This window comes from Melanerpes formicivorus, unplaced genomic scaffold (genome assembly GCF_026170545.1).
Source record: "Melanerpes formicivorus ecotype bairdi unplaced genomic scaffold, bMelFor1.0.p_v2 SCAF_13, whole genome shotgun sequence".
NCBI lineage: Eukaryota > Metazoa > Chordata > Aves > Piciformes > Picidae > Melanerpes > Melanerpes formicivorus.
Genome location: NW_027142365.1, coordinates 4957380 through 4970805, shown reverse-complemented (window position 1 = coordinate 4970805; position 13426 = coordinate 4957380). Strand labels below are relative to the sequence as shown.

Sequence of the window (13426 nt, the reverse complement as noted above, 5' to 3'; positions counted from 1 at the left end):
CAGAAACAGGAATTTGTCCTTCTCTAACAGGAAGCTGCTGGTATGTATTTTTGGGAAGCCACGGAAATGGCCAGTGTTTGCAGTCCCATTTGAAAGCTGCCTGTCCTCAGAATGGAAGCTCTCTGCTAAAACAGAAAAAAAAACCTTTCTTCTCTGGAGTGGCTGATTTCCTGCACTGTTGTGGGGGTGTGTATGTGTGTGTGCAGATTTGCTCATGAGATCTAGAGTAGGGTCTCGGGGGCTTGCTGTGGCTGAGGTGGTGGAGAAGCCCGCAGGGCAGGGCCCTGCTGATGGAAAGGTCGCCTGGTTTTTCCAGGGTTCGTTTGCACAGTTCCTGTGCTTTTATAACTAGATATGGGTTGCAAAGGTCTGGAAGGTCTCCAGAAAGCCATTAGAAAAGTCTGTTACACTGATAGGAGGGTCAGCCTGGGTTATCCCAGGAATTTTGGGTTAATCCAGACTATCTGCCTGTGGCATCGGTGCAAACTCTGCACACAGCTTAATGGCTGGAAGTGTTGCCTCAATTTTGGAGGCAAAAGTATTGAAGAATTGGGCTGTTTCCTGCTCCTGTTACAATCTGGTGGACTTTTACATGGCTTTCTTGGTGGGTTTCTGCTTTCTCTTGACTCAGTGTAGCATGGACTGATCAGTTCCTTCTCCAGGCAGGATTTTCAGCCTTCCCAAGCTTATTAGTTACTTCCTTGGCTTCTCTGTCTTGAAAACAGAGAAAGCAGAGTTCCTGGTGGCCGTGGGCTCTTAGGCTGGATTGTTCTGTGCTGCAAGGAAGCTGCAGCAGCAAAAGGAACAAGGCACTTTGGGGCACATGGACGTCTCCACCTCTGCTGCTTTCTTATCGCTTTCCCTTCCTGCTCGTCTCTCTCAAAATAGTTGGGTAAATATTCCCCTGCTTGCCAGCACCAAGGCGCCAGAGCTGCAGAGAATCATTTTAATCCGTGCTTGTGACCGCTCCTGGTTCACTTCAAATTTGTTGTTGCATTTAAATTGGTTTGATTGAGCTGGGGGATTTTCAAAGGTCCTTCTGCTGCTGCCTCTGCCCAGCGCGTGGTGCGCTAAGGCTCCAGAGCTCAAGCCTGTGTCACGGTGTGCACAGCTCTCATTGGCTTTGAGGCCTGCAGTGCCTGCACAACAGGAATGTCTTTCTGCTTGCAAGTCTGATGAAGCACTTGAGATGTCTCTCCAGCGGCTTGTGTTATCACACCAGCTTTACAATGAAGAAATTAGTGGTTATTTGTCAGCTGAAGTGGTCTTTGCTGATCACTTCTGTCATACTGCTCTTTAAAAGGTGCCCATCCTTAGGTGGGTTATGCCTTTGAATCTCAAACGGGGTTTTTCCACTGCTGAGCAAGACTGACTCCAACAGACTTGGATTTACACTCTTAAGTCTTTTTTGAGCCAGGTGCCACGTAACTGAACCCACTTCTGCATCAGTTTTGGGCAGATTAGCAGATAGCCATGAGTGACACTTGGCAGCAGGCGGGGACTCTGGCAGGGCAGTTAGGGACATGGCTGCCATGAGTGATTTGTGGAGCATGCATTACTGCTGAGAGCTACCCAGACTCAGGGTTTTTTTCTCATGTGGTCAGAGGAAAGCTGGTCCAGCCTTGAGGAACCATGGCTGGAATTTGGAAGGCCTAAATTTAGATTACTGCTTTGATACAGGCTGTTTCTGGGACCGACTTTCCATGTCCTGCTGTTGGTCTGTTACCCAAATGAGTCTTAGCCCATGAGGATGCTGCAAAATGTAATGCATTCAAGGTGGTACTGCATTAAATAATGTAAAATTATATAAGAAGGATAATGCATTAAAGCTCTTAACAAAAGAAGACCTATGGCATATGTGTGAATTGTTTACTCCAAGATCTAAATCTGCAAGATACCAATCTTGGAGTGTGTAGAGGAGGGGGTGTGTAGGGGAGGACAGAGTCCTGGTCTCAATTCCCAACTGAATCATTCTCCTCTTTCCTGCAGGAAATACTTTGCAAAGAGTGGTCCTGCTCAGTCTCTGTCTCCACTGACATGTCAAAATTAATCTGTAACCTCTCTGCGCGTTTGTTATTTCAGGGTGGATGCTTGAGAGTGGAGGATAAGGTACAAGTGTCTGGGACCGGTGGAATGGAGGCCTGATGCAGATGGAAAGATGGGTAAGAACTGGATTCTCCTGAAGCAATTCATTTTCTGTAGCCTGCTAATTTTAGTTGGGGCTACCAAGCATGAAGCTACATGGCATTGTATTGAGACCACAGGATGGGAAGCAGGGACATCTGGCATCTGTCGGCTTCACCACTGACACAGTGAAGTTGTCTTGTGTGGTGCAGTGGTGCCTGGACTAGCCCTCTGCAGCAATGCCATCCTGGTGCTGCAGGTTGGTTGGTTTGCTGTTGCAAATCCAAGACACTATCTCTACATATGCCAATTTGGGGTCAGCCTAAGCAGAGGTCCTTGGCTCCAGATCTTCTGAAGATGTGTTGGTGTGGCCACGACCCTGTCACTCAGCACTTATTTGTTCTGTTTCTGAAGGACCTGTACCTATCTCTGCAGGATTGATAGAGGGGCTTAATCTTTATGGGAAGAGCAATTGGATACAGCATGGGATCTCAGGACAGAATTGTTCTGGTTTTGCTTCACGCTTTGGTCTTCAGTAAACGACTTGGGCTCCCATTTAGGATTGTCCTGGGATGCTTTACTGCAGGTGTGTGATGGTTGTATTGATACTGAAGCATTTGATTCTTTCTATGTATGGCAAAGGAAGGTGGTGAGAACAGTGGGATGTTTTGTAGGTGGAAATGGTGTTGGAAGCACTTTGTGACTTCTATAAGGATAGGTGTGGCCATGCTGTGGGTGCTCAGTCACTGCTTCAGAAGCTGAAGTGTTTGTTTGCTGTTGCTTTGGTGCTGTAATTCCTGCTGCTTGGAAGAATAATAAACTCATAAAACCCCATAAAATCAGGTTGAATTGCAGCAGTTTATCTTGTAAGAAGGCACATCAGGCTTTCTAGCTCAGGTGTCCAAAGGAAGAGATGTCCATATCTCCTTGCTTTCTCTGCAACGTGCCCATTGCACCCAGGGCTCCTGTTCAGGGTCATGCCAGGTGCTTTGGGCACCTGGGAATGCAGGACTGGACCTGCATCGCTCTATTTGGGACATTACAATCATTGCTGCAGCAACAGATTAGGAGTTCATGGGCTCTGGGTTGTGGCTTTGAGCCCTGGAAGTAGCTGGACTGGGAGGGAGAAAGAGGTCTTTATGAGCCCACAAATAACATTCAGAGGTTTCGGAGGCAGTCAGGGGAAATAACTTGCCAGCTTCATTTCTTGCTGGATAAACATTTTTCTCCTTTCAAGTGTGCTCAAGAGAGAGATAGAGGTTGTAGGGAGAGGTAATATCTTTTATTAGACCAAACTGATAGAGGTGGAAAAAACCAGACTGCCTTTTAGGCACATAAACCCTTCTTCAGAGGCAGCAAATTTTAAGCTTAGCAGGAAAACAGGCTGGAAAAATTGCCCCGAGTTTAATTTCATTCTGTTAATCCATTAAAGGAAAAGTCTGGAGCAAAGGGCAGGGTTAGCAAAAAAAAGCTGTGAAAGTTTGTTGTGGGATGACAGAGAGAAACCAGCACCTTGATACCTTTGAAGTGGTGAGGAGTTGTGCAGGCAGATGCTGGGGGGGAGGGGGGGGGGGGAGCATCCTGCCCTAAAACCAAGCAGCCCCTCTATTTATTTTTCTAGTGTTCACTGGAGCCACAAGCATACAAGGTTTTCTTAAATGTGGTTAATTTTGTTATTTAAGGGGATAGCCTCTGCTTGCTTTTCTCCTGGGCTCTTTAATCTCCAAGGGCAAGAGAGCAGTGTTGGGTTTACAGTTGAACTTGATGATCTTAAGGATGTTTTGTTTTGTTTTGGTTTTTTTCTTCCCCAACCTAAATGACTCTGAGGCAGATTTAGCATGGCTTATCTTGCAGCACTCTGTGTTTTTATAGGAAAGCCCTGACTCTGGCTGCTGTATTCCTGTCTCTGCCTGCCATCTTCCGCAGGGCTGCAACTGGGAGCCACCCAGGGCAGGAGCCAGTTCAGGGCTGGGAAGCCTCTGGCAGCTGGAACGGTCAAGGCTGGGTTAAGTTTCTCTTTGGTGCTCTGTAGGGTAAATGCTTGCTCTTTGGCTAACAGAGACTTGCTTATTTAATCTTTGCCATGCTTTAGATCTCTTTATGAGCTTCAGTAGCAGGGGATCAATGTGTGAGGCACACCTCAAATGGGTTTGCAAACACACCTGCCTACTTCACAGCCAAGCTTGGAGGCACTTGGAGGCGAAGTGGCTTGCCCAGCTACACCTTCATTAGCCAACCAAACATGCTGTAGCCTGTACTTTGGCACTGCTTGTGTGGGTACAGCCAAATTCCTCCCCAGCCTTGGGATGGCTGCCTCACAGGGAGCAGCCTGGGGGTAGGGAAGCAGCTTGGGGCCCATCGGGTGGCAAGAACAAGGCAGGCTGCAAGCTGGCAATTAGCTATGGAAGGTCACAGACAGGGTTGGGGTGCTGGTCTTGCTTAGTTGACTAAATATAGAAGTAGTCTAAGGACCACAGAGTTCCTTTGAGTCTCTGCCCTGTGTGGTGTGCTCCATGCTGGAGACCAGACATGTGCAGGGATGTATGGGGGAACATGTGGTGGTGAGCATACACAGGGATGAGGCTGTGGAGGAGGGCAGCCTGCTGGAAAGCATGGGAGAGCTCTGCCAATGTCTCTGATCCTGTGGAATTTTACTCTGTGTGATGCTGTCAGGATGGCTATTTTGGGAGTGGAGAGCTGTAGTGAGACACAGACTTAATCCTACTTTCCCTCCATGCTAAGCTAAGTCAAACACCTTTTGGATCCTGAGTCCTTTTTCCATTGCCAAATTCCCTGGTAAATCTCTAGGGTGAGGGTATGACAGTATTGTGCAGCGTACCTTTTGTGTTCATCCAGGGAAATTTCTTGTGTGATTTGTGCTTTGCTACTGAAGCTCTTACCTCAGTGATAAAACTTGGCCTTTCAGTGCTCTTGAAAAGCTTTGTGCCTTGGTGTTTGTGAAATCCTGATGCTCTAAGGACGTTGTTCTCGCCTTACCAGAATGGAGGTGCAGTCCCAGGAGTGGTACCCTCCTTGCCTTTGGATTTTCCCTGGGGAAACTGAGAGCAGTTGAAGTTCTCTCACACTCTGGTTATCAAATACACTATGACATAACATTATTTGTTTGTCAGTTTATCATCACTTTCTGCTGTTTTGGGTTTTTGTCAATGCTCTTATAGACATTTTAAGAGCTCAATCAATTAATACTACCTTGGAGGTCGTTTATTTGTGTCCATGAGCATTGTGGGGACTGATTAGGTCTTGTTACTGTGATCAGAGGTAGTTGTGTCTGTGATACACAGTTTGACTACTAATAATTTAAAAAAGAACTTGTTTCTTAAAACTGATTCTTCCCTCTCCCCTGAGTCCCTTCCTAAGCACCAATTTCTGTCCCCTTTGGCAAGGGGATGTAAAGGGAAGGGTTGGGTTTGATCTAAACAGATTCGCTGATCTGTTGGCTGTGCAATTTTGCCAGTCACCTGAGGGACAGCATGGGGCAGGAGTTGAATAGGAGGCAAGAACTCTTAAAATGAGCTTCAGCCCTGAGACTCTGGGTCTGTGAGACAGCATAACTGTACCCTAAAACAAAAGCCTCTGATGTTTGGGGTTGATTCTTTTCGCAAAGCAGAGACTCTGTCCCAAGCTGAAGACGTCAGCAAGCAAACTCCTGCCAAGAAATCCTGCATATCAGAAGGGTCTTTCCTCACTTCCTCATGGATAATTGCTCTGTTTGACCTGCTGAGCTGTGCCCTGCCCTTGAGTCCTACACAGGGGTGACCTTGCCATCCCTTGGGTGGGGTTGCAGGAGGGTGAGCGACAGCAGGATCCAGCTGCTGGCAAGCCTTTGCTGACTTGCAAAGGGGACGTGCTCCCCTGGTGTCTGCTGCAGCGCACGGTAATCTCGGCTGGGGGAGGGTAATTGGATTATTTTTCTCTTTATCAGATACTGGACAGTGCTCCAGACAGTGGCAAAATTATTTGTACATGTGGGTTTAATTTACATGGAGGTTTATCTGCGTCTCTCACTAGATGGAGGCAAGCAAGCAGCAATCTGTTTTGCCACAGACAGTGGGATGAGCTGCCAAACAGTATTTGTGCCTGCCTGTGAGAGTGGCTGGGTCTCTTCTTTGCTTATTTAGGGACTTTTGTTATGGTCCAATTCAAGCTCTTGAGCTTCTAGCTCAGTGGTCTCCTTCCTAGTATTGAGTGGGAGAGTCACTGTGAGGATATTTAATTAGTATCATAGTATTATAGTATCAGTCAGGGTTGGAAGGGACCACAAAGATCATCTAGTTCCAGATAAGGCCAGAGCCTTATCCAGCCTGGGCTTAAACACCTCCAGGGACGGGGCCTCAACCACCTCCCTGGACAACCCATTCCAGTGCTTCACCACTCTCATGGGGAAGAATTGATCCCTTCTGCTATTTAGAATGATAGAATCCTTTAGGTTGGAAAAGACTCTTAAGACCATTGAGGCATTTTGTCCATGCCCTGAGTCCTGGTGACAGTCCAGGTCTGTTGATAGTGTTTGCAGGCACTGAAGAAACACAAAAATCCTGTGTTTCTCCATCTCCAAACTTTTTTTCCTCCCTGACTTTTGGAGAAGAGGCAGTGTTTGTCTTCACAGGCAAGTTCTTTGACACCTGCTTTCACACAGGTTAGCGTTGTGTAGTTCCCTGGAGCAGGAAGGGAAACCCAGGAGTGACACTGACATTCTGAAGAAGGCAGTGGGCAGTCCAGGCTGCCCTAGGTCCTGTAGATGTGAACTTTCACTGTAATGTGGGCCAAGTTTGCTGTTACACCAAGCTACACTGCAAACAGAAATGGAAAAGTGGTGTGGCCATTGAACATTCTACTGAACATTCTATGCTACTCAGATGTTGGCTCTGCTCTTCACAAAGGATAAAGAAAAAGACAGCTAGAAAGAGCAGGACTGAGGATGAATGCAAGAAGCCATGTTTACATTTAGTTAAAATAAGGGTTAAAAATGGATGAGATTGCAGCCTGTGAATACCTGCAGAAGGTGGGGGCTATTTCTGTCAATAGAGGGGTCTCTAAGACAAAGTATATCAAGATCTAATGAGCAGAATAAGAAGAGAGTTATGCTCAAACTGGACTGGAGAGATCTGTTACTGAGAGGTTATTGGAATAACTGTGTGAGCTCTTCAGACTGATGCATTTTGGACAGCTTTCTGAAACAGGCTGCTTTGCATGAGTCTAGATCAAGACTGTGGTGCAGAGGCTGCTAAATGAATTTCAGCAGCCTTTGTATACAGCCAGGAAGGCTAGACAAGTTAAGTCCTTTCTGAATTAAAGCCCTGTTAATGTATTTAGCTCTGGCTGCAGGCTTGTGTAGTCTTGAGCAAGACTTTTGTCTGTCTCAGATTCCTGGCTATCAAGTGAGACATAAACCCCAGCTGCTCTCTCTTTCCATCTGACAGCTTAGCTGACAGTCCGTCAGGACAGGGACCGCCCTTTGCAGGTGCTGCGTGATGCTGAGGTAGTGAGCCTTGGCTTTCATCTGAGATTCTCTTTGGTAAATGATATACTGTCACACACCATGTTTTGATTAATTAATACATTTAAAAAGAAGAAAATGAGAGGCTGATGCCCTTTGCAGGTCACAGTTTAAATCATCACTGTCATAGTCATAGTATCATAGTATCCGTATCAGAGTATCAGTCAGGGTTGGAAGGGACCACAAGGATCATCTAGTTCCAACCCCCCTGCCATGGGCAGGGACACCCCACACTAGGTCAGTCCTGTGGTTCCATATTTCTTTTCACTATGTTTTGTTACATTTCCATGTTTTTTTTTGTCACTGTGTTGCCTTTAGAAAGGGCTTTTTGCTGAAGGTGACAATGCCTCTGGCAGGCTTCCCATCCTCTCTTCATCCTCTCTCAGCCCTCACAGAACCCTTACCTCTGCCTGGGGATATCCCCAGTGGTTGCATCACCTTCCAGAGAGGTGGATGCTAGCCGTGGAGGGAGGGTGCTGTTGGAATTTACACAGGCACAAGGGCTGAGCTGTGCTATCAACATCACGGCTGTGAAAAGCACAGTGGGATCTTTAGTGACCACAAATGGCCACGGCTGTGGTTTTACTTCGGATCCAAGCGGAAGTGTAAGTGACAGCGTGTGGCCCCTCAGCTCCGGGCTCCAGCCTGTAATGACTCAGAGGACAGTATTCTACGCCCAGGATTTTTTTTCCCAGCCATAGCTCTTCTGCCTGATGTGTGTGAGAGGCTGAAATCAGAACCTGCCATCTTTTACAAGATTGTTTTACTTCTGCAGACTTTTCTGTGTGCTTCATCCAGCTGGTGCCTTGCTGTTTTTTTTCAGTGTTGATGGAAGCAGCATCATGGAACTACCATAAGCTGCCTCTTAGCACTGAACAGTGAAGCCAACAATAACAGTCCTGTCTAGACCATCTGAACACAGCTAAATTCTTCCTTTGTCCCTTCATTTGCTGTCTCTCCTGATTATTGAATTGGCTTGCATGGTCCTTCTTGACCTTCAGGCTCACTGTTTCTCCCTTGCCTGTTTTTTTCTCCTTCAAGTTCAGCAGTGAGGCTGCTGTACTAAGACTGCAACTCCAGGTTCCTCTCTCCTGCACACAGGCTGTAACCAAAGCCATGCAGCACTGTTGGAAACTCATATCTGAAGGCCAGAGAGATGTATCATCTTTTTGATTTCATTTCATAATTGATTTTGCCCTAGGTGAATGCCTAGAATTGTTTGGGACCTGTGAGTTGTAGCCAGGTGGGGGTTGGTCTCTTCTCCCAAGCAACCAGCACCAGAACAAGAGGACACAGTCTCAAGCTGTGCCAGGGGAGGTTTAGGCTGGATGTTAGGAAGAAGTTCTTCCCAGCAAGAGAGATTGCCCATTGGAATGTGCTGCCCAGGAAGGTGGTGGAGTCACCATCATTGGGGGTGTTTAGGAGGAGACTGGATGGGGTGCTTGGTGCCATGGTTGATTAGATAGTGTTGGATGATAGGTTGGACATGATGATCTCAAAGGTCTCTTCCAACCTGGTCTGGTCTATTCTATTCCATTCCATTCCATTCCATTCCATTCCATTCCATTCCATTCCATTCCATTCCATTCCATTCCATCTTCCAGAGCTGCAGACTTGGTGAGAGAAAGAGCTATTTTGGGTCTCGTTTAAAGCTTCTGCCAAAATGTATCGGTGCACTTCAGTAAAAATAGAAACCCAGCCTGCCTGTGTCCACTGTAGCTCCCCTGATCATTGTTTCCTGGGAGTGCTCTTGACTTGCTTCTTCTGTGTGTTCTTCTCCTCCTCTGTGTGACTATGGATATTTCCCCCCCACTGCAAAACCCTTGGGAAATTATCTTTGAGACCTCCGTTTTATTTGGTTGGAAGTGGTCCTCAGTTGGCCTAGCAGTGTGATCCAGTGAGACTTATCACAGGAAGCTGATTTAAAAAGCACAAAATTGGAGTGTTGGTGGGAGACAGAAATTAGTTTCCTTCTGAGGAAAATAGCTGAAAAATAAAGAGTTGAAAATGGAGGAAGAGACACTGGAGACAAAGGGACAGTGCTGAACACAATTGATCTTTAAATTTGTTTTTACTGTCTGTGTAATCAGCTTTTCTTTGACCCAGTCTTCCATTGTGGAAGTCTTCCTCTTGTACTGGGAAGGCAGCAGGCTTCAGTGTACATTTCATCCTGTCAACCTAATACCTTAAGTGGATTTGTACAGGACGGTGTAAGGGTGAAGCTGGGCCAGAAGGTTGTTCAGGAGCAAGAACAGCCCATGGCAGGGGGGTTGGAACTAGATGATCCTTGTGGTCCCTTCCAACCCTGAATGATACTATGATACTATGATACTAAGAACCCCGCTCCTGTTGCATGAGTCTGTGGTTTCCATGAGTCCTTGAGGCCATCTGAACTCTATGGATGCTTCACTGGTGCTGTGCAGCTTGCAGCTGTTTTGTTCTGGAGCTGTGGCAAAGCCTTGGGAGCTGTTTGCTGTGTAGTTTCACTGCTGCCTTCTTGCTACACCAATCTTGCTTGTCTGTTGGGCAGGGGATTCCTGTTGATTGCCTGGTGTTTTTTCCAGGGGAAAGCCACCCATCCTGCACCCTCTGCTCGCTCAGATCAAGCCAAGCAGAGAGCGAGCAGCCTGTGACGCCCATGTAGCTGGAGAGGCTTGAGAGTGGCATTTGGATTTAATTATCCAGTCAGCTTCAGTGCTTGTTTGAATTTTGACTGAGCTGGCTGAGCTGGCTGCTTGTTTCCATGGAAGAAAGTTCTCCACCCTTCTTGGGAGTCAGCTTGGAGACCCCAAGAGCAGTAATTAGGATGGGCAAGAGGCATAGTCTGGAAAGCATCAGTCCCTGTGCAAAACTGTCACGGAGAGGACTGGAAAGTGTCAGTTTTGCAAGCGATGATGCAAACTGTGCTTCTGCTCTGAAGTCGCTTCAGAGCGTGGTGCGGGAGGGTTTCTGCTTTATTTTGAACAGCTGAGGCTTTGCTCATAGTCCCTCTGAAATGGCAGTTTTCTTGGACTGAAAACACCCTTTAAAAAGGAGTTTAAAAGCTACTTAAGTGCAAAGAAGTTCATTATTTCGCGGAAATAACGTCGTCTGCTGTGCTTAAATAATGTTCCTTCACCCTGCAGCGGCAGAAAACAACCTTTCCTGCTTGACCAGGGAGAAGTTAGGCCACACCTTGAGTCCTGTGTCCAGTTCTGGGCCCCTCAGTTTAGGAAAGATATTGAGTTGCTGGAATGTCTCCAGAGAAGGGCAACAAAGCTGAGGAGGGGTCTGGAGCACAGGCCAGTGAGGAGAGGCTGAGGGAGCTGGGGTTGCTTAGCCTGGAGAAGAGGAGGCTCAGGGCAGATCTTACTGCTCTCTGCAGCTACCTGAAAGGAGGTTGTAGCCAGGTGGGGACTGGTCTCTTCTCCCAGGCAACCAGCACCAGAACAAGAGGACACAGTCTCAGGCTGTGCCAGGGGAGGTTTAGACTGGATGTTAGGAAGAAGTTCTATACAGAGAGAGTGATTGCCCATTGGAATGGGCTGCCTGGGGAGGTGGTGGAGTCACCATCATTGGAGGTGTTTAGGAGACTTGATAGGGTGCTTGGTGCCATGGTTTAGTTGATTAGGTGGTGTTGGATGATGGGTTGGACACGATGATCTTGAAGGTCTCTTCCAACCTGGTCTGGTCTGTCTATTCTATTCTATTCTATTCTATTCTATTCTATTCTATTCTATTCTATTCTATTCTATTCTATTCTATTCTATTCTATTCTATTCTAAGTTTCCTTACTTTATTGTGTGACAGTGATGGCATGGATTTGTGTATTGGATTTTTTTGACAAGTAGCATTAGTCTTTTATAATAACAGACTCTTAGAAGGTGTTCAGAAGGCTCTTTGACTTTGGCTTTTTAGTGGATGGAGGAACAAAGAAGCTTGAGCCTAGGTACAAAAAATATCTACTTTCTTTTTTTCCCCTTTTTATTTTCCCCTTCTACTACCTGATTCAGGACAGCTAGAGCCCAGTTTTGTACCACTGATCCTAGGCTGATTACAGTAGTGGTTGAGTATTTCTGAAAATGGGCTAAATTTCAAGCAATTGCTGAGGATGAGTGGATGCTCCTTGCTTTGCTATGTTGTGAGAGATGCAAAAGGATGCTTCTGGAAGAGACATGTGGCCTGACTTTCCAGGAGCATGCAGGTGAGGTTGCAGCACCAGGAATTTTCAAACCTGTCTGTGATGGACTCAGAAGACTGTTGCAAGAAGGTTTTTGATAGGTAGAAGAGGAAGGCTCTGCTATTGCTTTGAGGGCAGTGTAATACAAATCCAACCTTTGCTGAATGTTCTGAACTCTCTGGAGATGAAGGAGAAGACAGAAGTTTGAATACCCTGACTTGGTGGCCAGCATATGGCCCATGTGGCAGGATAGACAGCAAGGACATTCAGATCTTCTGTACACCCTGTGAGATGATTTCCAGTCACAGTCTCTCTGTGCTTTGCAGGGGTGTTCATTTCCAGCTTCCTTCTAGTGAAATTTCATTGCAACCTCTTGTGACTCCTGTCCATGAGTGGCAAAGGAACTTACTCCCTGGGAGCAGTCATGAGGTCTGTGGTGACAGGTTGGACTCGATGATCTTTGAGGTCTCTTCCAGCCTTAGTGATACTGAATACTGAACACTCATCTCTAGTGGTAATAGTGGTGGGATCAACTTGAGTGCAAAGATTTGTCTTTTTTGATGTCTTCAGTGATGCCATGTGCATGTTGGACTCCCTGGCAAAAGTGTGGTTCATGCTATTGCTCTCAGCTGTATGGTTCATGCTTGGGAGTGCCCAGTGGGATGGGGTGGGAACTCTCTGGCATGTTGTCACTGAATCAACCAGGTTGGAAGAGACCTCCAAGATCATCAAGTCCAACTGATCACCCAATCCTAACTAACCAGCTAGACCATGGCACTAAGTGCCTCATCCAGTCTTGTCTTAAACACCTCCAGGGACGCTGAGCCCACCTCCTCCCTGGGCAGTCCTTCTGGCCACACTATTCCTGACAAGGCTTGGGCCAGTTCTTGGGGACTGGCAGCTCTTTCTCTTGGGAAAAATGGAGGGAGAAGCTTACAGTCACTCCAGAAAACTTGGAAGTTACTCTGGCCCTCTTTGTTGGTTTATTATCATTGTTCATCATTGCTGCTGCTGACCTCCAGCAAACCCTGCTGGCCCTCCTTGGGGGCTGAGTTGCGTGAGTTCTGCAATATCCTTGCAGGGCACTGCTGTGTTAGCCAGAGATGCAGCTCATCAAAGATGGTGCCAGGCATGTCTGGGAGGGTTTGAAAGAGGGAGAGCAGTGGAGAATCAGGTGATTTTGCTAGTGAAAGCCCAGCTCTGCTGCTGCCTGGTGTAGGCAGGAACAGCTCTTTGTGTTAGTGAGTTCAGGAAACTCTTGTTACTCAGGTAGGGGGAAAAATAAAAGGGGGGGAGGTGGGGAAAGGGCATTTTAGAGATTATAGCTTTGGTGGAAAATTCCTGGAGGGTGGTGTGTGTGGCTTTTGTTTTTGTGGGGTTTTTATTTCACTTTGTCCCTCCCCATCTATATTTAAAAAAAAAAAGAGAAAAAAAAGGCAGGTTTTTTTATTTTCCCCCTCCATTTTTTTTTTTTTGGTGGTGTCTTTTTTTCCTGCTACAAAAAATCTGCCTGGAAAACTATGCTTGTCCCCAGAGGTGCCTTGTAACAGCGAAAACAAAGACCCAATCCCTAAAACGTCAACCCCCAAACTATGCAAACATTCCTGTTGTGGGATTTTGGCTTC

At 46.7% G+C, this 13426-nt stretch overlaps 1 protein-coding gene across 6 annotated transcripts in view; it reads left to right on the top strand.

Annotated features, from left to right (window-relative positions):
* The window catches only part of LOC137444848 (mitogen-activated protein kinase kinase kinase 3-like), an 83588-nt gene that overhangs the window by 22066 nt on the left and 48096 nt on the right, over positions 1–13426 (top strand). For 5 of the 6 annotated variants that reach the window (XM_068145928.1, XM_068145927.1, XM_068145923.1 and 2 more), the window contains exon 2: positions 2083–2162. In XM_068145928.1, coding sequence (XP_068002029.1) covers positions 2159–2162 — 4 coding nt within the window. In that variant the 5' untranslated portion in view covers positions 2083–2158. Of the gene's footprint in view, positions 1–1836; positions 1925–2082; positions 2163–13426 lie in introns of those variants that run through there. The other variant, XM_068145925.1, reaches the window with a different exon arrangement.